At 41.1% G+C, this 23,485-nt stretch overlaps 2 protein-coding genes across 4 annotated transcripts; both read right to left on the bottom strand.

The window, feature by feature from the left end:
• Nucleotides 1-12,624: 12,624 nt before the first annotated feature.
• LOC122027375 (carbonic anhydrase, chloroplastic-like) lies at nt 12,625-14,565 on the bottom strand. Its single transcript, XM_042586324.1, has 8 exons — nt 14,479-14,565; nt 14,293-14,345; nt 14,126-14,174; nt 13,781-13,897; nt 13,640-13,693; nt 13,467-13,552; nt 12,973-13,078; nt 12,625-12,892 (listed from the first exon to the last, which is right to left on the bottom strand). The coding sequence occupies exons 2-8, from the start codon at nt 14,340-14,342 to the stop codon at nt 12,764-12,766; spliced, it is 591 nt and encodes a 196-aa protein (XP_042442258.1). The 5' UTR covers nt 14,343-14,345; nt 14,479-14,565; the 3' UTR covers nt 12,625-12,763.
• Nucleotides 14,292-22,632, bottom strand: LOC122027374 (probable phospholipid-transporting ATPase 8). 3 transcript variants are annotated; one of them, XM_042586321.1, is made up of 13 exons: nt 22,164-22,631; nt 20,156-21,507; nt 19,961-20,071; nt 19,598-19,874; nt 19,153-19,241; nt 18,965-19,073; nt 18,678-18,887; nt 18,476-18,601; nt 17,508-17,606; nt 16,545-16,736; nt 14,930-15,985; nt 14,472-14,752; nt 14,292-14,345 (listed from the first exon to the last, which is right to left on the bottom strand). In XM_042586321.1, exons 1-11 carry the CDS (start codon nt 22,563-22,565, stop codon nt 15,461-15,463), a joined length of 3,492 nt encoding a protein of 1,163 aa, XP_042442255.1. In that variant the 5' UTR covers nt 22,566-22,631; the 3' UTR covers nt 14,292-14,345; nt 14,472-14,752; nt 14,930-15,460. The 3 variants fall into 3 exon arrangements, with proteins under 3 accessions (XP_042442255.1, XP_042442256.1, XP_042442257.1); XM_042586322.1 differs by having other exon boundaries at nt 14,479-14,752; XM_042586323.1 differs by lacking the exons at nt 14,292-14,345; nt 14,472-14,752 and having other exon boundaries at nt 15,323-15,985; nt 22,164-22,269; nt 22,366-22,632.
• Nucleotides 22,633-23,485: the final 853 nt, after the last annotated feature.

The raw sequence follows: 23,485 nt of genomic DNA, 5'->3' as shown, positions 1-23,485 counted from the left end.
GTTGCAGTTTCCTTGTGATATCTCATCTTGTACAGTTGGTACTAGATTAGACATGCCGTTTAATATTTCCTTAAGAACAAATTTTCTTATGGGCACATGGTTTATTACATAGTCCTTTTCTAAAAATCGGTCATTGATGCTAACAATGACCTTCTGATTTTTAAGACTATAAACCTACTTTCATTTCACTAGGATAACCCACAAACAAGTGAATTCCTGTCCAACTTATCATTGTCTCTCTTCTGCATATGTGCTGGATTACCCGAATCCGAATATGCTTCGAAATAGGCTTACGCCTATTCAGCAATTCTATATGAGTAGAGAGTTCTGACTTTGGAAGGTACTATATTCACTTCCGTTTCCAAAGTATATCCTAAAAATGATTTTGGTAATATTCTAAACAACTCATCAATCTACTTATTTCCATAAGAGTCCTATACCTTCCTTTTTCTTCACCATTCTGTTGGGGTGTACCAGGTGCAGTTAGTTGGGATTGAATCCCTACTTCTGATAAGTGACTCCTAAATTCTCCCAAGAGGTACTTGCCACTATGTTCTTACCATAGTGACTTTTACTTTGTCGTTTCTCCACATCAGCCTCGTACTCTTTGAACTAATCAAAGCACTTAGACTTGCGGCACATCAAGTAAATATATCCGTATCTCAAATAGTTGTCTATAAAATAGATGAAATATTTGAAACAACCTCTTGCCTGGATGCTCATAGGATCACACAAATCAGAATGAACTAATTCCAATATATCTTTGACTCCATACCCCTTAGACTTAAAAGCTTCTTGGCTATTTTTCCTTCCAAGTAAGACTCGTAGGTTGGAAAGATTTCCACTACTAATGAACCCAAAAGTTCATCAGCTACCAATGAATCCTACTCAAGTTAATATAACCTAGCCTTAGAAGCTAAAGATATAATTGGTTCATTTTCGAAGGTTACTTTTTCTTAAAGTTAGAAGATGTGTTACTAATTTCCATTTGTTGCATAGTGAGAGTTATTGGATTTATAAATTGCCAACCAACGTACCAGAACAGATAACTTCCCTCTTTTTCTTAATAACAACTTTGTTATTAAAAGAGGCAGAATATCAAGTTCTTTGAATAGTTTAGAAACTAAAAACTAGTTCTTTCTAAACTTGGTGCGTAAAGACAATTACTCAAAAATCCATGTTTTGTTCTTATCAAAAGATAAACATCTCCCACTGCAACAGCTACCATTTTTACAATAGTGCCCATGTGGACGGTGTTTTAATTTTCATTTAGTTGTCGGGTTTCCTGGAACCCTGCAATGAATTACGAACATGATTAATGGCATCTGTATCTACACTCCAGGTTCTGGTAGATAACACCAGTAAACATGTTTCAACTAATGAATTAAATACACCTATATTGTTCTTAGTTCTAAGAAGACAGTCTACCTTAATGTCCAAGTCCTATTTCCAATCATTACAATTGGGATTACTAAGTCTTTCTTATAGTATGACTACTAGGGGATTGATAAACATTTTAAATCCTAAGAATCACAAAAATACTTGGTCAAGATCAACTCCTTAAAATCCCCATGAATTTTGTATGCCACGATAGTGTGGACGTATACAAAATCAAAGAGGAGATTTTATTCATTAATTTTATTATCTCGTCAACTTTACTTTATGACGAATAAAATTAATAGTTGATCTGTCTTTGATCAAATATTTGGTCAAAAACTTTTGAATTTTAAAAAAAAATATTGATTCCTCAAATAATATTATTTAAATTCACCAACACCTCAAACACCGTGAATTTTGCATGCCACGTTAGTGTGGACGTATACAAATTCAACATTTGTAAAAGGAGGGTTTTAACCCATTAATTTTATTATCTTGTCAACCTAACTTTTTGACAAATAAAATTAATAGTTGGTATCATTTGGTCACACAAACAATAGCAGTGACTCCGATGGGGAGGATACTATTAGATGTGTCTAAGTGTATACCATTACTTGACACTAAGTCCATTAATAAGATTATGCCCCTTCCGTTGGGGAAGATCGCACGCTCTTAATTAACTTCCTATAGTCATCCAAAAATGGAAGTCTGTTCTAGTGATCCACAAACAAGCTCATCCGTTATGGAGGAAGGCACTCAGAGCCAACGCGCAAGCTTGTTTGCATCACTTACAAACCAGTAATGGAGACCATGGGATTTACTTAAAAATCCCTCTCCCACTTAGTTATTTATAAATGAGGAATTTTAACTATGCTAGCCTACTAAATATGTAAACTAACATGCACACACAGCACAATATAAAAGCAATAAATAGAAAATCTAATTTTCAACTATTATGACTTTTATCTCTTGTTGTCCTCCGTGTGTTGTCATCCCAAGCTGCTGCCATATTTGGCCACTGCCACCGGGTCTAGCTGTCGCATCCATCTTGCTCCTAGTTCCGCTGCGCCTCTGGTCCTTAGAAAGTTCCATGCTTTGCAAGATTCGATCCGCGACATAAATAGAATTTTACATTTTGATCCTATATTCCTCGAAGGAATGTACATGTAACTAGATCAAAAATAAAATCCTAATAAAACTAAATACAACTCCTGCTGTATTTTATAATACAATCATGCACACACAATAAAATACCCTTGACATGTCCAAGGGTCCAATCACACACATAATAACTATAAGCCATAATAGTTGGATCTTGCATCCACAAAGTTAGCACATCCTACTATTAACCTGCCTAAATTATGTATGACATGTGCATAATTAAACTAATACCAAATACACAGAGGCAAAACCCTAGCTCTGATACCAATTGTTGGTTGTTACTCGGAAAACCTAAAGGTTCCACTGTACAAAAATTTTGTACAAAGGTCTGAACCTTTTCCTAGCTACCATGTGTTCTTTTAAATTAAATTTTGGATCGCCTGCGGAACTTAACAAGGGTATACAAATTTTGGAAAGGTGCGCCAATGTAATCATTTATGTATATTTTCGTTCTCCTGTACCCTTTGGCTGTAGGAAGGGAATCATAGAACACAAGGCCACAAGGGTATACAAATTTGCGTCGAACGACCGAGCTCCATCAAACCGTCGAGCAACGACTTTAAACTCTAGAGTCGGACCGGCGACTGTAAACCCCCCGGCCTGAAGATCGTCGAGCGGCGACGTTAAACTCTAGAGTCGGACCGGCGATTGTAAACCCCCCGACATGAAAGCCGTCGAGCGGCGACATTAGACTCTAGAGTCGGACTATAAGCCCCCAGCCTGGAGATCATCACTCGGCTATGCTAGGGCCCGGCTTCTAAGGATGGGCGTGCGGCGACACTAAATCCCAAGGATAGGCGAAAAACGGTGGTCTTCTGGCACGACACCTGCTCGGGCCACACGGTTATTTACGCCAACCAAGGAAAACCAGCTAACAAAGCAAAATGCAAAGTTCCATTCAAAAAAAGGTTTCCCGACCAAGCGGCGGAATTACAAAAGACACTTTACTCAAGGTAGTTAAAATCATGTTTCGGGATGGTGGTGAGAAGCGTAGCGTGTTCCCGGACAGGAATGATAAAAGACTCCGGAAGGTGACCCTTGGCCTTCAGATGATTCGCCGTGGCAATGATGGCCAGCTGGAAAGCGATGACGAGCCGATTGCAGACCTTCTGAACGAACTCATCCGAGCGGATGTAGCTTTGCCTCATTATTGTGAATCGGCTCGGCTCGGCCTCTTGGTACTCCTTGAGGGTAGCGCGTGAGGCCTCGAGGGCCTCTTGAAGGGCCTTCATTTCGTCCTTGAGAGCCACCACCTCCGCCGAGCGACCCTTTTTCTCGCCGTCCAGCAGCTCGGCCAATTCCTGCACCCATTGCGCCAAGGCCCGAGCTGTTGGTGCAATATTCCCTGGGTCAAGGTTGACCTGGTTGACTGAGCTTGAATTGGTTCAAGCTCGAGTCTTGATGTTTGAGTTTCAATGTTTGACAATACATGGAGATTGCAGGTGCAATTGTTCATGTGGTGAAATTGTAAAGGATAGCCAAGTAGGTAAAGGTTGACTGGATACTTGACTGAGAAATCCTGGTAAATGAAGCCAGGTGAAAGTTCTAGTGAGTGAAGCTAGGCAGAAGAGAAATCCTGGTGAGTGAAGCCAGGTGAAAGTCCTAATGAGTGAAGCTAGACAGAAGAGAAGTCCTGGTGAGTGAAGCCAGGCAGACGTGAAGTCCTGGAGAGTGAAGCCAGGCAGACGTGAAGTCATAGTGAGTGAAGCTAGGCAGAAGGGAAGTCCTAGTGAGTGAAGCTAGGCAGAAGAGAAATTCTGGTGAGTGAAGCCAGGTGAAAGTCCTAGTGAGTGAAGCTAGGCAGAAGAGAAGTCCTGATGAGTGAAGTCAGGCAGACGTGAAGTTTTGGTGAGTGAAGCCAGGCAGATGTGAAGTCCTAGTGAGTGAAGCTAGGCAGAAGAGAAGTCCTAATGAGTGAAGCTAGGCAGAAAGGAAGTCCTGGTGAGTGAAGCCAGGCAAGGAAAATCCAGATGGATCAAGGTTGATCGGACATCTGATGTTGGGAAGTCCAAGTAGGTCAAAGGGATTGACCGGATACTTGGCACGAGGAAATCCAGATGGGTCAAGGTTGACCAGACATCTGGTGGAAGTCCAAGTGGGTCAAAGGGATTGACCAAACACTTGATAAGGGAATCCTAGCAGGTTAAGGGTGACCAAATGCTAGGCATGATGTACCAACAGATCATGGTTGACCGGATATTGGTTTGAGGGACGTTTGGACTTGATTTAGCAAGTCTTACATGGGCTGGATCGATCAACCGATCGATTGGCTCATGCCCAATCGATCGGTCGATCGATTGGGAAAGTCCCCGCGACAAGCCTTCTCCCAATCGATCGGTGGATCGATTGGGGAGAATTGTCGCGTGAACAGAAAGCCTCCCAATCGATCAACCGATCGATTGGGAGCCTCCAATCGATCAACCGATCGATTGGGAGGTGTGATTCGCACGATAAGCCCTGGATCGATCAGCCGATCGATCCAGGCAATTCCCGAGAGTACAGAGGCGCTCTGGATCGATCGACCGATCGATCCAAAGTCTCCCCGATCGATTGGGAGCAATCCAATTGATCGGGATTTGACCGTTGGCGCAGGATATAGTTATTGGCAAGCGTTTCTCTCGGTAGAACTTATGACTTTCTTCTCCAGCGAGCACAGATCTTCACAGAGCTTCTCCACAGAGTTCTCACCGCCAGTTCTTGAAGGTTCTTCCAAGTCAAGAGGCGGATCTACAACAAGAAGAAGAAATCTAGGGTTAGGGTTTTCTTGTGCAAACTTGTAATCTTTTGCTTGTATTTTGTTCTCTTTTCCTTTCTTCTTGTAGTGTGAACTTGTAGGGCTTCTCCGCCTTTGATAGTTACCATAAAGGAGTGTTTTATTAGTGGAGGGTGCGTGAGTGTGTGGATCCTTGAATTAATCACCTCTTCTTGAGGTGGATACCAAGTAAATCCCTAGTGTTAGCGTTGAGTGTTGTTTCTTTGTATTTTCTGCTGCATATCTTTGAAGAAACAAGCAACGACAAGCACAAGATCGCGCCGAGCTATTCACCCCCCCTCTAGCTACATAATCGGTCCCAACACGAGCCTCAACATTCTTCGCGTCTAGATCGGCGATAGCGCGATTCTTCTGAGTGGTTGCCAGTTCTATCTTTTGGTCATAGGTCTTGACCTGCTTTTCGAGCTGGCCTAACATGTATGCCTGATCGGCAGATTTCTTCCGCTCGGCCTCAAGCAGCTCTTTAGTCTTCGACAGCTCCTTCTGTAGCTCGGTGTATGAGGGTGCCTGAGAGGAGGATGGCCCGTCGGAAATTTTGAGCTTCTTCAGCTCTTCCTCTAACATCGCCAGGCGATTGGCGACGACCATACTTTCCACCTAGTTCTGACAAACAAGGAGCGGTTAAGCGCCGAACGGAAAAGCCATGCGAATAAGTTTCAGGAAACTCACCCTGGTGGCGTGCTGCATATGGCTGTCGGCTAGCTAACCGGGAGGCTTCGCAGCGACACGAGCGTGCGTGTCTTCCCATACCTTGGCTAGTGGCCCGCGGATGGTGATGACGTGTTCAGGAGCCGTCAGTCGAGCGGATTCGGCCACATAGTCCTCAGTTGGAAGGTGCAAGACAACCTTTATGGTGAGACGTCCGCCTGGCGTCGTGTGAGCGGACACCGAGGGACCAGACGACTGGTCAGACAGTGCAGAAAGGATGCCCGAACGGCGAATCCTTCGAGGCACGGGGGGCAGAGAGCTCACCGGCAACGCCTCGATAGGAGTTGTCGGCAAGTCCAGCTGAGAAGGTGTCCGGTCAGATGAGAGGGCCTCAACTGATGGAGCCTTACCTCCGGAAGAAAGAGTCCCCGTCCGCTCGGGCGCTTGTACTGCGGAAGTGGCCGAACGCAGAGGCATCTCCGTCCTGCATCTCTTCCGATTAAGGGGGAGATCATCCTCTGGCTCGGAGTCCTCTTCCCAAGCGGCAGGCTCCTTGTTGGAGGTTACTCCGCCCGTTAACTCCACATTGGGGGGGGGGTCTGAGCGGCCGACTCCCCAACACCCGCCTCACTCTCACCCTCATGAGAGCCGACCGGAGCGATGTCCAGTCGCTCCATTTCTTGGGTCACTGCAGCCTCGATCGCTTCGGCCTTCTTCTTCAGGATGCCGAACAACACGGACTCCATCACAATGTTAGCTGCGAAAGAAGAGGAAGAAAATCAGTTAGACACAAAGCAAAGACACAAGTAAATTCCTTACCAAAGCTGCTTAGTAGTTTGGTTCGGCTCGGGCTCAGACCAAACATGTACATGACACCCTCCGATAGCAGCTTGTTGATATCGAGCTTCAAGTCGGCCAGCATATTCGCTGCTTGAAGATAATCCGGCCGGGTCTTGTACCTCTTCAGCTCGGGAGAAGTAGGGGACCTGACCTGCCACTTCGTTCGGAAAGGAAGCCGCCGAGGTAGATGCAAGAAAAAGAAGTACTCCTTCCAATGTTTATTGGAGAAGGACATCTTATCAAAAAAGACTAAGCCGATCCGAGACTGGAACAGATAAGTGTCTGATCCTGTCCGAACGCTGAATCGATGGACGCTGGGCACGTGGCGCTCTTCCAGATAATGGCGTGGACCTCTGACCGGCCGTATGGATCTCCGGCGAACCTGCAAAGAAGTCGGGCCGGGAAGGAGTTCCCGGCGACGACCCTCCGACGCTCAAGTCAGGCAAGAGGAAAATGATGCAGTGGCTTCGAAGATGAGAGATCGCGTACCTCCGGTGAAGTCTGAGAGCTCTTATATAGAGCTGTGGGGAGGCTCGTGCACATCTACCGAGGCGTACACGTGTCCTGTACCATACATTAGTATGGGCTTGTCAGAGGAACATGCCTACACCATACTGCTACAGTCTGAGCACATCTCTAATGGGACAGCAGAACCTTCCGTCGTACGATTCTGCGTATTGCCTGGTTGTCGAATATGCTTGCTGTCAGAAGATGATGTTCCCCAATGTCCCCTTGTCCTTGTCTCCTTTTTCCCCGAGCCGAGCGTCCATCCGCTCGGCAGGCATCGGTCCGACCTGGCGTAGAGGTCGGTCCGACCGGAAAGACTTCATCCCATCGCGTGCTCGACTGAGAACGTCCCTTTACAGTATTATCGATTTACTTGTAAACATTTATTTGTTAAAATAAAAGAATCACATTGGTCAATATCTGCATTTATTTATTAAATGTAATTGTTCAATTAATTTATATAGTAGACAATATGGAGTGTGGTGCCACACTCAGAAGATCATGTTGTCGGTTCTCTATAAATTATAAACAGTTGCTCGCGACTAAGATAGAAAGGAACAAACTATCAGTATAGTCGTAGTGTAATTAAGTATTAATTTATCTTAACTAATAAGTTACACTAATACACTTTAAGTGTATTGAGTAGGATCATTTAGGTATATTCTTTTTGTACTGACTTAGTAAAAGAACTAAACCTTAGTTATTATGGAAGTATGTGCTCTTAATCCTAATATAATAACAAGCACATATATTTAATATTTATTTCTTTGATTTATCAAAGGGTGAGGTTTAGCTCGATAAATCAATATGCCCGATAAGTTGGGAAATGATATTACTTATAGTGTGTGTTGTTGATTATAGAAGGAATCTGTGTCCTAGTTATCTAGGTTGAGAATGTCCCCAAGAGGAGCTCATAAGGATTGCCATGTTAAACCCTGCAGGTGGACCTAGTCCGACATGACAATAAAGTTGAGTGGTACTACTCTTGGAGCTAGATATTAATTAAGTGAGTTGTCAGTAACTTACTTAATTAGTGGGCATTCGTAATCTTAAACACAAGGAGACTAACACACTCATGATAAGAAGGAGCCCATAATGTAATTTGGGATTGGTGCGGTAGTGCGGTAATAACTCTCTAGTGGAATGAGTTATTATCGATGAACTTGAGTTGTGTGTTTGGGGCAAACACGAGATACTTAAGCTCATCGGAAGGCCAAAACAAATTTCTCTTCTAGGTCTCTGTCGTAGCCTCATTATAGCCTCAAGTCCATTCAAATGTAAGGCTCTTCTTGGTGTCCAAGAAGGGGGCCAGACTATTGCTTGGTGACCAAGCAATGGCCGGCCACATCCTCTTGAAGGGGTCGGCCCTATAGCTTGGTGACCAAGCTTGTAGGGGTCGGCCATAATAATTCAAAAAGGGAGGGTTGTTTTGAATTTTTAAAATCTTCTCTTTGTAGAAAACTATAAGTTTTAAAAGAGAAATTTTAATTTTTAAAACTTTCCTTATTTGAATTAGGCCACATGTTTAAATAGAGAGTTTAAAAGATTTTAAAACTTTCCTTTTTTAACCATCCTTATGGTTTAAGAAAAAAAAAGTAAAAGAAGTTTTAAAATTTAAATTTTCTATCACCATGTTAAAAAAGGAAATTTTATAAGAGAGTTTTTAAATTTTAAAACATGGTTTTAATTTTTAGAAACTTTCCTTTTTTAACTCATACTTTAGGAAAGAGAGTTTGCAAATTTTATAAGAGAATTTATTCTTGTAAAATTTTTAAACAAATTATTTTTCCTTTCCTTTTAATTGTGGCCGGCCACCTTGCTTGGTGCCCAAGCAAGGGCCGGCCAATAGGATTAAACCAAATTCAATCCTAAACCAAATAGGATTGATCTCAACCATTGATTAATGATTGATTCAATCAAGAGGAAAGAAAAGGAAAAATAAAAAGGAAAAAGGAAAAACTCTTGGATGATTTTATTTTTTGTAAAAGGTTTTTCTTTATTTGCCTTGGGCAAGTAATATAAAAGAAGGGGTGAGGGGGGCTTCATGAGATACAACTCTTATTCTTTTGCTTGGGTGATCTCTTGGTGTGGCCGACCCTCTCCCTTCTTCCTCTCCCTTTGCTCTCTTCTCCTTGGTGGTGGTGGTGGCCGGATTTTAGAAGAAGAAGGAGAAAGCTTTTGGGTGGTGTTCATCTTGGAGGATCGTCGCCCACACGACGTCCAAGGCGAGGCGAGGAATACGGCAGAAGATCTCGAGGTCATTAGCTTACAAAAAGAAGGTATAACTAGTATTTTTCTTCCGCATCATACTAGTTATTTTTCTTTGTATGAATTCTAAATACAAGAGGCAATTAGATCTAGTTTATCGAATTTATTTTTCAATTTTGTGTTTTCTTCTTTTTTGAATTTGTGATTCGATTGTTCCTTTTGGTTAACCTAGAGTTATTTAAGGAAATAAATATTAGCTTTCCTTAAAAGGCTTTGCCTAGGCGGTGGTGGTTGCTCCCATATCCAAGAAGGCCATGTGCCTCGCCATGCAGTCCTGGAAGCCAATTTTGGAAATTAATATTTATGGAATTAATAACCTAGGTAGATTTGAATCAATAGTGTTAAGTTCCCCTTGCAATTCAAATCTAAACCATTAAGAACAGATAAGTTAAATTTGGAATCAATGATGTTAAGTTCCGTCTGCGATTCCTTATTTAACTTCTAAATAACACAATAGGTTATTTAAGGAAAGGTTCGACACTTGAACAAAAATTTTTGTACAGTGGAACCGGTACGTTTTCCTAGGTTTAACCAACACTTGTCTCCTTTTTCCCCGAGCCGAGCGTCCATCCGCTCGGCAAGCATCGGTCCGACCGGGCGTAGAGGTCGGTCCGACCGGAAAGACTTCATCCCATCGCGTGCTCGACTGAGAACGTCCCTTTACAGTATTACCAATTTATGCCTCGGCCGAGCGGGCTGCCCGCTCGGCCCGACGACCTTGTTCACCATGAGCGTCGAAAATTCGATTCCCTGTCGAGTTGTCTTTGATTCCGCCAGGACCCGTTCGGCCGGTCGACCTAACCCTTCTCCGGTCGGCCGGATCTCATGCTGACCCTTTTGACTTTTGACCACCACGTGGCGTTGACTCCCCTCCAGAGGGTCCCCCGTCCAAACGGCCGGATCAGTGCCCATCTCGGATTGCTTGGGATAACAGAAATAGTAAAAAATCTCCGGACGGAGGGGAATGTTGTGGATCTTGAATAACACCACAACTCCACATAAAAGGCGGAAGGAATTAGGTACGAGCTGGGCGAGCGGAATGCAAAAGAAATTACAGAGTTCGGCGATGAAGGGGTGGAGAGGAAATCGCAGCCCGACTACAAACTGATCGCGGAAAAAATAAATCGCGCCGCGCGGCGGTTGGTGTGGCCGGTCGGAGGGCGAAGCCAAAATAAGTTCAAAATCGGAAGGAAGGTCGAAGGCATTTACCAAGCTCTCCGCGTCGCGCGCGGTGAACCGTGACTCCATGGTCGTGTACCACGGGCCAAGAGCAAGTTCAGAAGGTTGAGAAGAACTGGCCATTGCCTGAACAGAAGAGCAAAATCCGAAGAAAAACAGAAGGGGCAACGGAGAAGGTGATCAGAATAGTGTCAAAGGAACGCGAGCACCACTAGAAGGCAGAGAAAAGCGTGAGAGAGCGAAAAAGAGATTGTTAGAGAGTCCTTACAGAGAAAAGGAGGATTGAAGGAGAAGGCGAATGACCAGAACGCAGAGGAGTGACTCGCCGAAGCACTGAACGTGGACAAGAGGCTTCGAAAACACGAGCAGCAGAATGCGGCGGAGGAGGAGGAGGAAGGTTTTATATAGGTTGGGCTCGATCCCTCCAAGCCGTCGGATCCAGGTCGCCCAGTTCGAGGATCAGATCTCACCGTCAAAATTCGAAAAAGCCTGAGGTCACATCAATCGTACGGGCTGATCGTGCTGTTGAGGCGACGCCGCCACGCGTCGTCCGCTCATAGGAGCGTATTTAATGAGCCTCATTACGTTGCCATGGTCGCGTGCTCTGCCTTAATGGCGAGGATTTGCACGAATCCCGAGGAGATCCTGAGGACGTCAGCATTGACCGCCGTTGGGTCGGACAAACAAATCACCGGTGAGCAAAAATTTTCTAAGTTCTAGCAGGCAGGTCGCCGAGCGGCTGCATGCTACCAGTATAAGTGCTTGGGCAAGGAAGCCCCTACGTTCGCGGCAGAGCGGCGGCGGGGCCACCAAACCCATAGTCCAGTCAGTCGGACAATCAGTCGGACTTATGGCCTCCTTCGACTAGACTTGAAGGGAAGTCACGTGATCCGGTGGTAAGGATAGGGGGCCCACTTAAGTAGGGGTCAACGACACGCGGAGGTCAAAGTCAAGAGGGTCAACCTTAGTACCTTGCCGATCGGGGAGGTCGCATGGTCGACCGGCCGGGGTAGCACCCCAATCGACGTAGAAATAACTCGCCCGCGGGTCGGGTTTCCGACGTTCTTGAGTTGGTATACGATGGTTGATATGCCGAGCGTCCGGCTCGCTCGGCTGGACCGTCGAGCAACGAAGGTCACATTCATCCGAGTATATGGCCGAGCGGCTCACCCGTCCGGCACGATAACAGACAAAAGGTACAGAAGGAGACAAAGTGGACAACTAAAGATATCCTTCTCGAGACATGTGTTGTCGACAGACAGCATGGTCGGCGGTCGGACCAGACAGAGAATCGTACGGTGAAAGTTTCCACTGTCACGTCAGATATATGCTCGGACGGTTGTGACATGACGTTAGACACGCTTTTCTGACACATCCATTTTAAGTACGCTTTGGGAATCGTGCATGCCTCAAGAAGCGTGCACGCGACTCCCAGGGGTCCTATATAAGGACCCCCAAATTTCAACGGAGGTATGCATCACTCATCTACTGTAGTCACAATTTCGTTACTCTATTTCTGCTTCTCCTCGTTGCCTGACTTGAGCGTCGGAGGGTCGTCGTCGAGAACCCCTTCCCAGCTCGGCTTTTTACAGGTTCACCGGAGGTCCACGTCATCACAAAGACCACACGAAGGTAACAGAGAGCGCCACCCCGGTATCCGTCGACTTAGCTCTCGGACAGAAAAATTTATCATTTTTTTTTTCAATCACTGACATTTTTTAGGTTATTGTTATAATTTGGAAACTCCGAGAGGTGTTTTACAAAATACTTGCTCAAATACTTTGGACAAATACTCAGATTGGCCCTCGGGGATGCAGAACTTCAAGTTCCCTCGATTTATTTATTCTTCCAAACTAAATGCGAAAGCAACATACAAAAGTACGAAACCCAAATTTATACAATATTGGAGACTTTAGTAGCAAAAGTCATTCAACAAATTCCGGAATCTTATTTGATTCTGCCATGAAATTTATGACCATATAATAATATAATTACCGCTAATGAATCGATTCACCAAATCTCGAATTTGCCATTCACAAAGTCGTAGTGTGCCCCGATCAGCCTCAACGACCCCTTCTCCACTGCGTCCTTCACGAACGGGTAGGTCTTCAGGTTCTCCAGGGAGACCTTCACAGCCGCCTGCAACAGAAAGGTCAGAGCTAGTTTTGCATGGCTCTGAAGATTTTCATGATCATCAAGAGGAGAAAGAAGAAGAAGACCTTTTCGCACTCCGTGCACTGTTCAGCAAAAGGCAAGGACGCGAATTCTTCCTGCACCTTCTCCTTCGCTGGCAAACAAACTTTCACCCACTCCTCAATGAAGTCACTGACCGAATTAACCAAAGTGATCATTCAGCAAAGCAAAGCGAAGGGAGAGGAATATTAAAAGAAAACAAAAAAAAAAAGAAAAACAATTCTGTGCCACACAAAGTGTTGAGAAAGCTGTCCGCAACTAGTGATGTGATGCGATGGCCCTTTCTTTCTCTTTTTTGTTATAGAGAAGAGAAACATAATGCTATTTCAGTATGTGGAGATAAGGCCGGTGGCCCAGTCACTGTCTATGAACTGTTACATGGAATTAAGCAGAGGAGGAGTAAATGAACCCACCTAATTCTGAATTCCCCCAACCTTTTAGGGAAACAGAGAAAGAAGAACAATTGAAGCTTTCTTTTTAGTGAATATATGTGAATATTCAATCAGATTATGTTTCTTACGTTGTGGTAGTGCCGTCGTCTTTGATGGACATGAGTCCCTTGATCCCACCGCAGCAGCTGTGGCCAATCACCACAATGTTCTCCACCTGGACAATTGAACCTTCCGAATTAAACACATCCCTTACGGAATAATTCTTGTGAAAGAAACCCAAAAAAGGATAGAGATTGACCACCTTGAGATGGAGGACGGCATATTCAATGGCTGCCCCAGCGCCAGAGTACCTTTTCTGCGATCACAGATCACCAAACAGTCAGACACTGGCAACATAAAGTCAAAAAATGGAACTAGAAAGTAAGGAGGAGGTAGATATTACTTGGCAATAGGGAGGAACCATGGCGGCGATGTTGCGGACGATGAAGGCCTCGCCGGGCTGGAAACCGAGCACCACCGACGGGCACACGCGCGAGTCCGAGCATGCGAACACCATGTACTGAGATCAATATTAGAGTCAACGTCAACATCAACATCGAGCCTCGCAGTTTCATGAGGGTCGGCAGAATAGTTAATTGAAGGAAGAGAAAAGAAAGAGGAAGGCACGGAATTCTCTCCCTTTCCTAGCTCGCCGATGCAAAGCGACAGCTAGTTCACATGCAAGCCTCGTCGAGAGGCCGTTGTTAATTATAATCTATAATTAGAGTAGTCACGGCGTGGCTCTCACCTTGGGGCTTTGTCCCTGTGCCAACTGCGAGAACAACTCTGGTTTTTTCCTGTCGGAGAAAGTAAAGAGACGGCCGGCCATCATTATATCGATCGATCGCATATGAACAAGAGATCAAGAAAAAGAAACCATTTTAATTTTCTGATTAAATTAATTCGCGGACTGACTCGTAGACGTCTTTCTTGAAGCTTTCGAAGCCGAAGGTCAACCTCTCCATTTGCTGCACATTCACAGGAGATAGATATACTTTTATGCAAAGAAAAACACGACCGGAAATTCCACATAAATGAATGAATGATCTAATTAACGATTGAAGATCTGAAAGGAGAATTAGGAGGAGATATACCGCGGACCTTCTTGATTAGCGCGTGATCGATCGTAGAGTGCTGCGGAAAAGCGTTTCGGATTCTGTGTTAATTGTGAATTGAGAGGGGAGTTATATAATCGCTAGCTGTCCAGGAGGGGATCGGTTCAGATGACTCGCCGGAACACGATAAGATGGTTGGGTCGGAGAAACCGGAGGACCGGACTCGGATTCAAGCTGACCGCCCTCGAAATTAATTTGTGTTAATTCGAGGCGCCAAGTGGCAACTCTCCTCGCATTTCTCTCTGAACTCTTCACTGCGTCTAAAATGAAATGAAATGAAATGAAATGAGCAGAGTGCAAGTGGTATTAAAGTATTAATTTACTCACAGGTAAACTAAACAGCTGACGAAGTCTTTTGGAAATCGATTTGAGATAGTATAATTTAATTATGAAAAGGCTTTTGATAACTAAATATGCAGTATGGGAAATGACGCAACCAGAAGACGTATCATCTCCTCCCTTGACCATGTCTTGAATTGTCCTCTGACGAAATCGTAGGAAATTAGGAATCTCCCACTGGCTTTTCAGGAACTGGTTTTCCACTGCAATCCTGATGAAGGGGTACGCGTCTTCTGCAGGTTCTCCAGGGACACCTCCTGACTTGGGCAAATTTTTATGTATGATTGGGAATGAACATTTGAAAACTAATTTACCATTTCCTGCACAATTTGCAGAGGTACAATTTTAATTTCAGTCACGAAGATCTCGATCAGAATTAAAACTTAGGCAACATAACGAATGATTATAAATATGATGAGTGTGTATTTATAGGTGCAACTGGTAAATCCATATATTCATCACCGATACAATATTGAAAATTTTGTATAATCTATCAGCAAAGCCTGAATATATATATATTGGCAGCATATATATCTATGAGTTGTATGAGAAGATTTCCGACAGAACTACATTTATGTAGTATTACAAAAGGAGATGCCTGACAAAATTAAGGGAAACTAATTGACGATCTAGCGTGCAAAATATATCGCAGGCATCAGTTGCAGTCCTTGAATTAAGTTATGATACTTGGGGAATAAGGTATCTCGTATGGTGGAGAAGAAAAAGTAAGGTAGTAGGGCAGAAATAACGACGAAGAGAGTAGTCATCCAATAAAGAGGACTTGAAGCGCAGGCTTCCAGAAAAACCTGGTATGCACTCGAGGATATCATTGGCGGGAAGAAACCATAAATCACTAGGAAAATGTACCAAACTAGGATGCTTCCCCATATAACGAAGTGTTGGATCCATGTGAAGTAGCTGAGGTAGATTGCTAATTGGCAATTCACTGTCCACACTACGCAAGTGTACATTGTTACTCCGAGGATGTCTGAGCCTGCCGCACGACCATCCTGGCGGAATGCTTGATGAAATATGGCTCCCGTCGTGAAGTAATAGATGATCAGAGAACAGCAAACTCCATTGAACATCCAGCCAAGAATGCGAGGCCAGCTGAAGAAGATGTTGTGAATACCGTCCTGATGTAACTTGGGAAACTGCAAGAATTGTGAAGTAGCTGAATTTGAGAGTCGGCAGTTTATATCATCATGATTCGTAATAATTACTGTAGGGGAAAATAAGTTTTGCTAGCCAACCATAACAACTTCAGATTCCATTCCCTAAATTGAGGGAATATTTTAAACAATTCATTTTCATAGAAAATTTTGGATTATCTTCTTATTTTTATATGAAGATGTGAACATGAAGAGAAACAAAATCATGCAAATAGAACAGATTAAGAGTCAGCAAAGTAATTTAGAGAACGCATCTACAACTACCTTCAAAATTGAGAAACAGACAAAGAACTAGCTTGATAAATACAATGCAGAATATATTGATTGAAGCAAAGTAATTGCAACATATGCAACTCTAGACCTGGCATAATAACACCATTTTATGACAACCAGTAAAATAATTGCTGCAGATGGGAAATCTCAGAACAAGAGTAATTTTCAGGAAAGCTATAATAGTCAATGGTTTTTGCACACATCACTTTTTTTAACATGAACTACAGGGTACAGAAAGTATAAAGTGAATTCAAATAGGGTTATTTACCTTTATGCAAAGACGGGCAGAAACGTCTTTATCAAAAACACCCAGTGCAATAACTGGAAGGGATGTGAAGGCAACACTATAGAATGATATGAACCAATCATTATAAGCAGGCTGTCCAGAGAAATAAGCATGGGCCTCAAACCAGAAGAGAGTAAAGCCGAACGTTATGTTTTTGTAGAAAAAGTAGCATATCTGTTCACATAAAACAAATAAGGTACTACATAAATTTAAGAGAAAATTATCATAGGTGAGAGAACCAAAATAAACAAGCACCAATTTTCTAGGCTCAATGAAGCATGTGCCATTAACATGGGCAACGACAGTTTATTAAATTCATAATGCCATTACATAACTTTCTGAGCACACCTGTCATCTCAACTATAATCCCACATTGTCTATGATAATAAGGTAACTAAAACATGTCGATGATAGATTAATTCCGGAAGTATAAGACCCCAGGAAAAAGTCAGAAGAGTATTCAAAACTGGATGCCTACACCAACTACGTACAAACCTTAGAAACAAAAGGGGAAAAAAATATATAAACAGAAATATGAAATTAAAATGCAGTGCTAGTTAGTTAAATGAGTTTATCTATCTCATTACACCACTGAAATTGTGTAATATGACTGGCATTCTTTTTAACAAAATTTTATAATTAGTTTTCATAATTAATTAATCAGTTCACAGGTGGGGTAATTCAAATAATGTATATGCAAGCAATCTACTAGCTAAGAGATGGTGAAACAGGGTTGTATCAAACAGCTAAATGCAAGCAAAGAGTGAAAAAACTGAGGGTCCAATCTATGTGATATTCAACAAGATTCAGATTGTGCAGGTATCCTTTCAAATTTTAGCTGAGCTGGATAATCAACAAACAGAAAGAGAAAAAAAAGTTTGAATTGAGTGAAATATATTCATGAACAAAAAAAGTAGAAGTCATAAATGTGAAATAGCTCCTCACCATGGCTGAGATACGTCTATAACACCAATGCCCATGAACAAGGAGCAAACGCTCCAAGAAACGAAACTGAGCTATCGCAAAGTCACTAGACATGACAGCCTACAACAAATAATTGCATCTTACAGATAACAATATATATCTTTGCAACCTTGCTTAATAGTTATTGTGCTAAAGAAAAACAATGCATATTATGTATAACTACATGATTCCGGATGACATCACCAAATTTTTGTCAAAAGAAATATATTACACGTCGAAAAAAATTAACAATATATTCAAAATAAAAACAACTAAGCGTATAAGATTAACTTAAATTCCATTCCTCAATCTAGTTCTCATATATTAATGAAAGTCGCTAATACCAAAAATTCAGCTTTAGATGAATATGATCTACAGTTGGCATGCTTAGTATCATTAATTATGTAAAAGTTAATGAACAGAACTCATACACAGATAAGCAAGTTTATTTTTAACAAGAATATGATCATGTTTCAGCTCACAAATAGCTGAGCTTGCTAAATACCCACAATTGGTATGAAATAAGATGATATAATTCCTTCCCTTGATGATGTTTCAACTTTAAGCATGCTTTCCTCGTTACCTTAAGCAAGCAGATATATATTATATGTGCATCTGGTTTGACAAGAAAAAGATCAAACATGTCTAAGGAAGCTTTACATTCTCTTCACTAATAACTGTGACTTTCAATTGTTCTATTCCAGTTGAAGAGGAATAAATTCTAAAATGTACCAATTTCAGGGCACACACAGTTTGGGATGTGTATTATCAAATCTTAATCTCTAGTTTGCATGCTATCTGAGGGGGATCTTTGAAGTCCATGCTATGAAAGGCTAAGTTGGCTAACACCAGTTAGCTAATCTGTCTTCATATGCCATGTAGCAATAAGCATACAGAAACAAATAAGAAAGTAAAGGACAAACTACAATATGTCAATCCCAAGCACAGACCTGCATGCCCTCAACTCCACTGATACCAACACCAATGTCAGCCTCTTGAAGCATGCCAACGTCATTGGCTCCATCACCAATCGCAAGTGTAATTTTTCTGGTTTTTCTCTTCACCAGTCTTGTTACCTGAGTTCTTAGTTAGAAATCAATTATTCCATATGTGAAATAACTCATTGTTAAAGTAGTTAAGTGAAATACACACAAGAGCCTTCTGCTTTGGTGATGTTCGACAACAAATAACAGATGCACAGCTAACTGCCAGGTCCAAAAAAGGGTGCTCCAGACTAGTTGAAAAAGCAAAGGCCAGAGAGTCACCATCAATAATAAGAGCAAAGGGAACACCACTTCCTTCCATTTTAGAAACTCTGAATCGTGCTTCATGTATTTTCTTGGTAACACTTTCATGCAAAGTCTACCAAGCGTTCAAATTGTGAGAAACACAAAAAAAAAAAAAAAAAAAGGTACTATAACTTTTCCTTATCTCTGCACCTTTTCAACAGCATCCCTTCCACCATTTTTCTTTAAAGCGTTAATATCAGATTGATCAAGAGTGATTATGAGCTGTTCCATTCCTCTGCGCAATAATTGGCAAGAAAACCTGTACAGTCTAATGGATTAGTCATAACAAGCGAGACAGGAGCTATGCCTAGTTTAATAGCATATCAAGAAAGCATCACCCTATATTAACTGCAGTTTCCAATTTATCACCAGTCAAAATCCAGATATTAATTCCAGCTTGTGCAAGTTTGTTAATACACTCTGGAACCTACAAAATGAAGAGAAGAATAAGTAAACAGTCGTCTGTCTAGCAGGTTCTTAATTGATGTGACACATGATACACACATATCTATTTTGAGCTGATATCTAGAAAGAAAACTTATTGGAGTAGAATCAAGATGGCAAAGGTATTTTATTGGTCAGGTAAGGAGCAGAACATTATTTATCAAGGAATTTTACTCTTTTGGATAGCCAAAAATTATTCAAGTTTAGGGATGCTTTATATAAATATTTTTTTCCTCACAGTAAACATACAAACGAGTAACAGGGAACACTAGAAAGGTGAATGGATAATCAAAATGAAACCTACATACAACATTCCTTTTAGAGGCAGAAACACTTTACCCCTTTCTGTAATTTATCCTCAACAGCTGTAGCACCTAAAAGGATAAGGTCTCTCTCAATCCTGTCAGCTACTTCATCCACAATTGCATCATGATCAGTATTTATTGAATTTTTTGCCTTGAGATACTCCTCATGCCATGTTATGTATTCTTCTGCACTTAGTACACGGTAAGCAACTGCCAATGTTCGTAGACCTGACTCAGAGTATTCACTGATGTGGCGCTTGGTATTATGTTCAAATAAATTTCCATGTTCAGCAAGCCTCTCAAAAATGACACTAAACCATGAAGAAATAAGTATGAGGACAGGGATTATATCTCACACGATTATATTATGAAATTAGTGCAAAGTTAACAAACAAACCTGTCAGCACCCTTGCAAAGGAGCAATAACTGGTCCCCTTCAGTCCTTATAATTACTGACATTCGTTTGCGACCACTACTAAATTCTAAGGTGTTGAGAAGTTCATATGTCCTGCATATTGAAAATATTACAATGACAAAAATAGAGGATGGATACTAGTATTGAACATTATATATCAAGTTAATGGAGAAGCACCTATCAACCTTTCTGTCAGTTTTAGGATCAAACTGATGCAATGAGATGCTTGTCTGAGTTCTATTGTAGAACTCAAAGCCAAGCTCCCTAGAAGCTGTAACAAAAGTAGCTTCATCTGGTGACTCAGCTTCATAAACAATCTCATCAGATTTAGTCACAACAGGAATTGCTGTATGGCAGATTGCTAACACCTGAAAGAATTTCTCTATTATATCTGAATTAGGTTCTTTAATCCATTGTCCATGCATTAACCGGTTATCTTTGAAGTTAAAGCCTTTGGGTGACCTTTCCAGAAATCCTTGAGTATTATGCCTCATTAAATCAACGGGTTTATCATGAAGTTCAGATGAATCATATTCTGTGACTCTTGAAAGATTGTTCTCTGCCTCACATGATTTACTGCCATAAGAAATACCAGCTATTGAACATTTCACAAACTCCATTGAGTTACATGTAAGTGTACCTGTCTTGTCTGAGAGTATGGTATGAACTTGTCCAAGTTCCTCATTTAAATTTGATGTCCGAGCACGTGCAGGTTTATCACTCTCCTCGCAGTACATTTCCTGATCGCGGTCTATGAACATGCTTTGCAAAACCTTAACTATCTCTATGGATATATACAATGAAATGGGAATCAAGCACCCATATAGCATAAGGTCTGTCAGAAAGTGAAAAAAGGCAGCCAAAGTTGTCCTATTAGGATCATAGAATATTGATGATTTTTCTGGTCTCAAATACCACCTATAGCTTCCAGCATTAATTTCTTGTTTTGTTTTGATGCCAAAGAAGATAGAACTAATGGAGCAAATACAAACCAGAGAAGTAAAAAGTACATAAATTATTTTATCCATTCTCCTCTCTATGTTACTTCTCTTTGAAGGAGGATCCATAGCATTTTGCATTACTTTTGTGTCATGTCCAGTGAAAATTACAGCACCATAAACTTGATGAGTATTTCTAAGTTTAGAATCTCTCAACAGAATTTGTTTGGGACTGAGGGGATATTGCACACCTTCATTAGTCAGAACCCCAATGAAGGAGTACAACTTTTCATTTGGGTCTTCACATTTGACTAATGCTTTAAAATTCTGGAGATTCTCATCAATGTGCAAGGTTGAAGTCACTTCCAAGCTCTGTTTACGTTTTAAGTTTGTCTCTCCGTCAAGGTTCATGGTCTCTACGTAGCAAACACCATCATGGTAACTTGTAGAAAGCAAAAGTAGATCAGCAGGGAAAAATTCATCCTTCTCCACCCTAACAATATCTCCAACTCTAAGTTTCTTCCATTCTGTTTGGTAAAAAGAATGAGCTCCATCATAGACATTAACCTTCCGATTGTTGACTTCTATATCCTGACAAGAATTTTGAAATTTTAATAACATACAACAAGATGCATTAAAGTTTCAAACTAAATTCATAGTCAGATGGATATCCCTAATAACAAACTACAACACTCTAATCATTCAAATAAACTAAAACATTTATTAAGGTATGTTTTATTTTTTTTCCTCCATATCTCTGATCTAAGACAAGCATATTCTCTCCATATGAAATCAGACCTAGAGGTTATTGTAAAATGTCTACATTATCTAATGAATTAATAGTCAGTCAGGTAGCATCTGTTTATGCAAAACTATTCAGATATGACTACCTAATTCCTAAATTGCATTCCATAATTTACTTCAAAATAGCCAATGGTCAAGTAAAAAAGGGAGATGCAGATTTTTGCCTCATCCTGGACTTTATGTTAGCAAACAACTAGAAGAGAGGGCATGTAGATGCTAACTAAAACGGTGTTCGTTCTTAAGAACCCACTTCTCTTGATTCTCCAAATGTAGTCGACTAGTCGTGAGGAATAAATGGCAATCGTAATACATGACTTCCAGCTATGACTAAATATCCCAGATAAACCAAGGTCAAGAGTTGTTTAAAACAAAAGGAGCAGTTATGGCAACACGAGATCGAGAAGAGGTCGCCCGTGTTTACTTGCTTCAACCATGAAAATCACCTGCTTCTTCCGCTGCCAATCTTCGATGGCCTCCTTCGCCATAGTCGCACCGACGACGAAAACAAGGGGGAGGAGCACACTGACGGCCCGATACGGAGCAAGCGGGCTGAAAGAGATGCAAGCTACTATGAGAAAGAAGAAGTTGGCCACTCTCCGGAATTGCTCGAATAGGGACTTAGGTACGAAATTGGCCACCGTATACTTGGTTGTGGAGATCGTGTTGTCGGGATAGTCCAGATCCAACGACTCAGGGCTCGCCGTACCGTTGCAATAGACCATCCTCGAGTAGCCATCGTCGTCGCCGCCGACGGAGGTAGGTTCAGCCGGAGGAGGGTGGCCTCGGCGGCCAAAGAGACCGCCCATCTCCACGAGATGGACCGATCTCCTCCTGTCCCCGGCCATGGTGGAGGAGGAAGGAATCCGCTCAGGCAGAAGGGAACCTTATTCGCTTTATTAAAATAGAATAAAAACAAATATTAAACTTAATTTCACTAAAATTTCCTTTTGTGATTTGAAAAAATATATATATAAATCCACTAGGATAAATTAAAAAATACGCTCCACAAATATAATCTCGATAATTCTATCACGGTATATCCGGGACTTGTGATTTGTAATAAAAATAATTCATGTTGTTCTCTTTCAAATTTTGAATTTCTTATTTTTTTTAAAAATAATAAATATATAATTAACATTTGATGAGCATCAAATATTTTGCTTACGTTTTTCCTTCAATTTATAAAATTTTGTTTTCTATTTTCCTTCAAATTAAACTATAATTGAACATTTGCTTTCCACAACTTTTATTTGTTATGATTATTTTCTAGAATGTTGTTTGATTTTGGTTTTTGTTTAATTAGGATTTGTCGAATTTGATGGACTAATAATTTAGCAATGGAATGGATATGGCAAAAAAAAAAAACAAATAATTGTAATAATTTTATATCAGGCAATGTTTATCATTGTTTCGGTAAAGTGTGGATTTTATAAAGTTAATTTTTCTATTTATTTAAAAAAAAATTGAACCTTCAATAATTTCCTTAATAGTTACCGCAGCTTTTTTTAATGAAAAAAATATCTTTAAACTTCCTCTATTTTCTATCCAGCAGTATTTTACTTTCTTATATTTTAAAAAAATATTTAACCCTCTTTGATAGTTAAATGTAAACAAATTATAAAATATTATATTATTATCTTTTTGATATTTTTATCTTAAACAGTGATAAATTATATTAAATTTATTAATAATTTATGTGATTTTTATTTTTTTTGTTAATATATGAATTAATTCTATATAATTTAAGATCCTAATACATAACTGT

Source organism: Zingiber officinale, chromosome 10A, assembly GCF_018446385.1.
Source record: "Zingiber officinale cultivar Zhangliang chromosome 10A, Zo_v1.1, whole genome shotgun sequence".
NCBI classification, from domain to species: Eukaryota; Viridiplantae; Streptophyta; class Magnoliopsida; order Zingiberales; family Zingiberaceae; genus Zingiber; species Zingiber officinale.
The sequence above is the reverse complement of the archived record's forward strand: the minus strand, read 5'-3'. Positions and strand labels throughout refer to the sequence as shown.

Bases quoted from the DNA above. Each gene is read 5' to 3' on its own strand.
- LOC122027375 (XM_042586324.1), bottom strand. From the start codon at position 14,342: ATGGAGAGGTTGACCTTCGGCTTCGAAAGCTTCAAGAAAGACGTCTAC. The intron at 14,175-14,292 runs GTCAGTCCGCGA...TTTCTCCGACAG, and splicing joins TTCAAGAAAGACGTCTACGA to GAAAAAACCAGAGTTGTTCT. The intron at 13,694-13,780 runs GTAATATCTACC...CTGTGATCGCAG, and splicing joins TGGTTCCTCCCTATTGCCAA to AAAAGGTACTCTGGCGCTGG.
- LOC122027374 (XM_042586321.1), bottom strand. From the start codon at position 22,565: ATGGCCGGGGACAGGAGGAGATCGGTCCATCTCGTGGAGATGGGCGGT. The intron at 20,072-20,155 runs GTGCTTCTCCAT...TTCAATATGCAG, and splicing joins ACTGACAGAAAGGTTGATAG to GACATATGAACTTCTCAACA. The intron at 19,875-19,960 runs GTTTGTTTGTTA...TTCATGGTTTAG, and splicing joins CTTTGCAAGGGTGCTGACAG to TGTCATTTTTGAGAGGCTTG.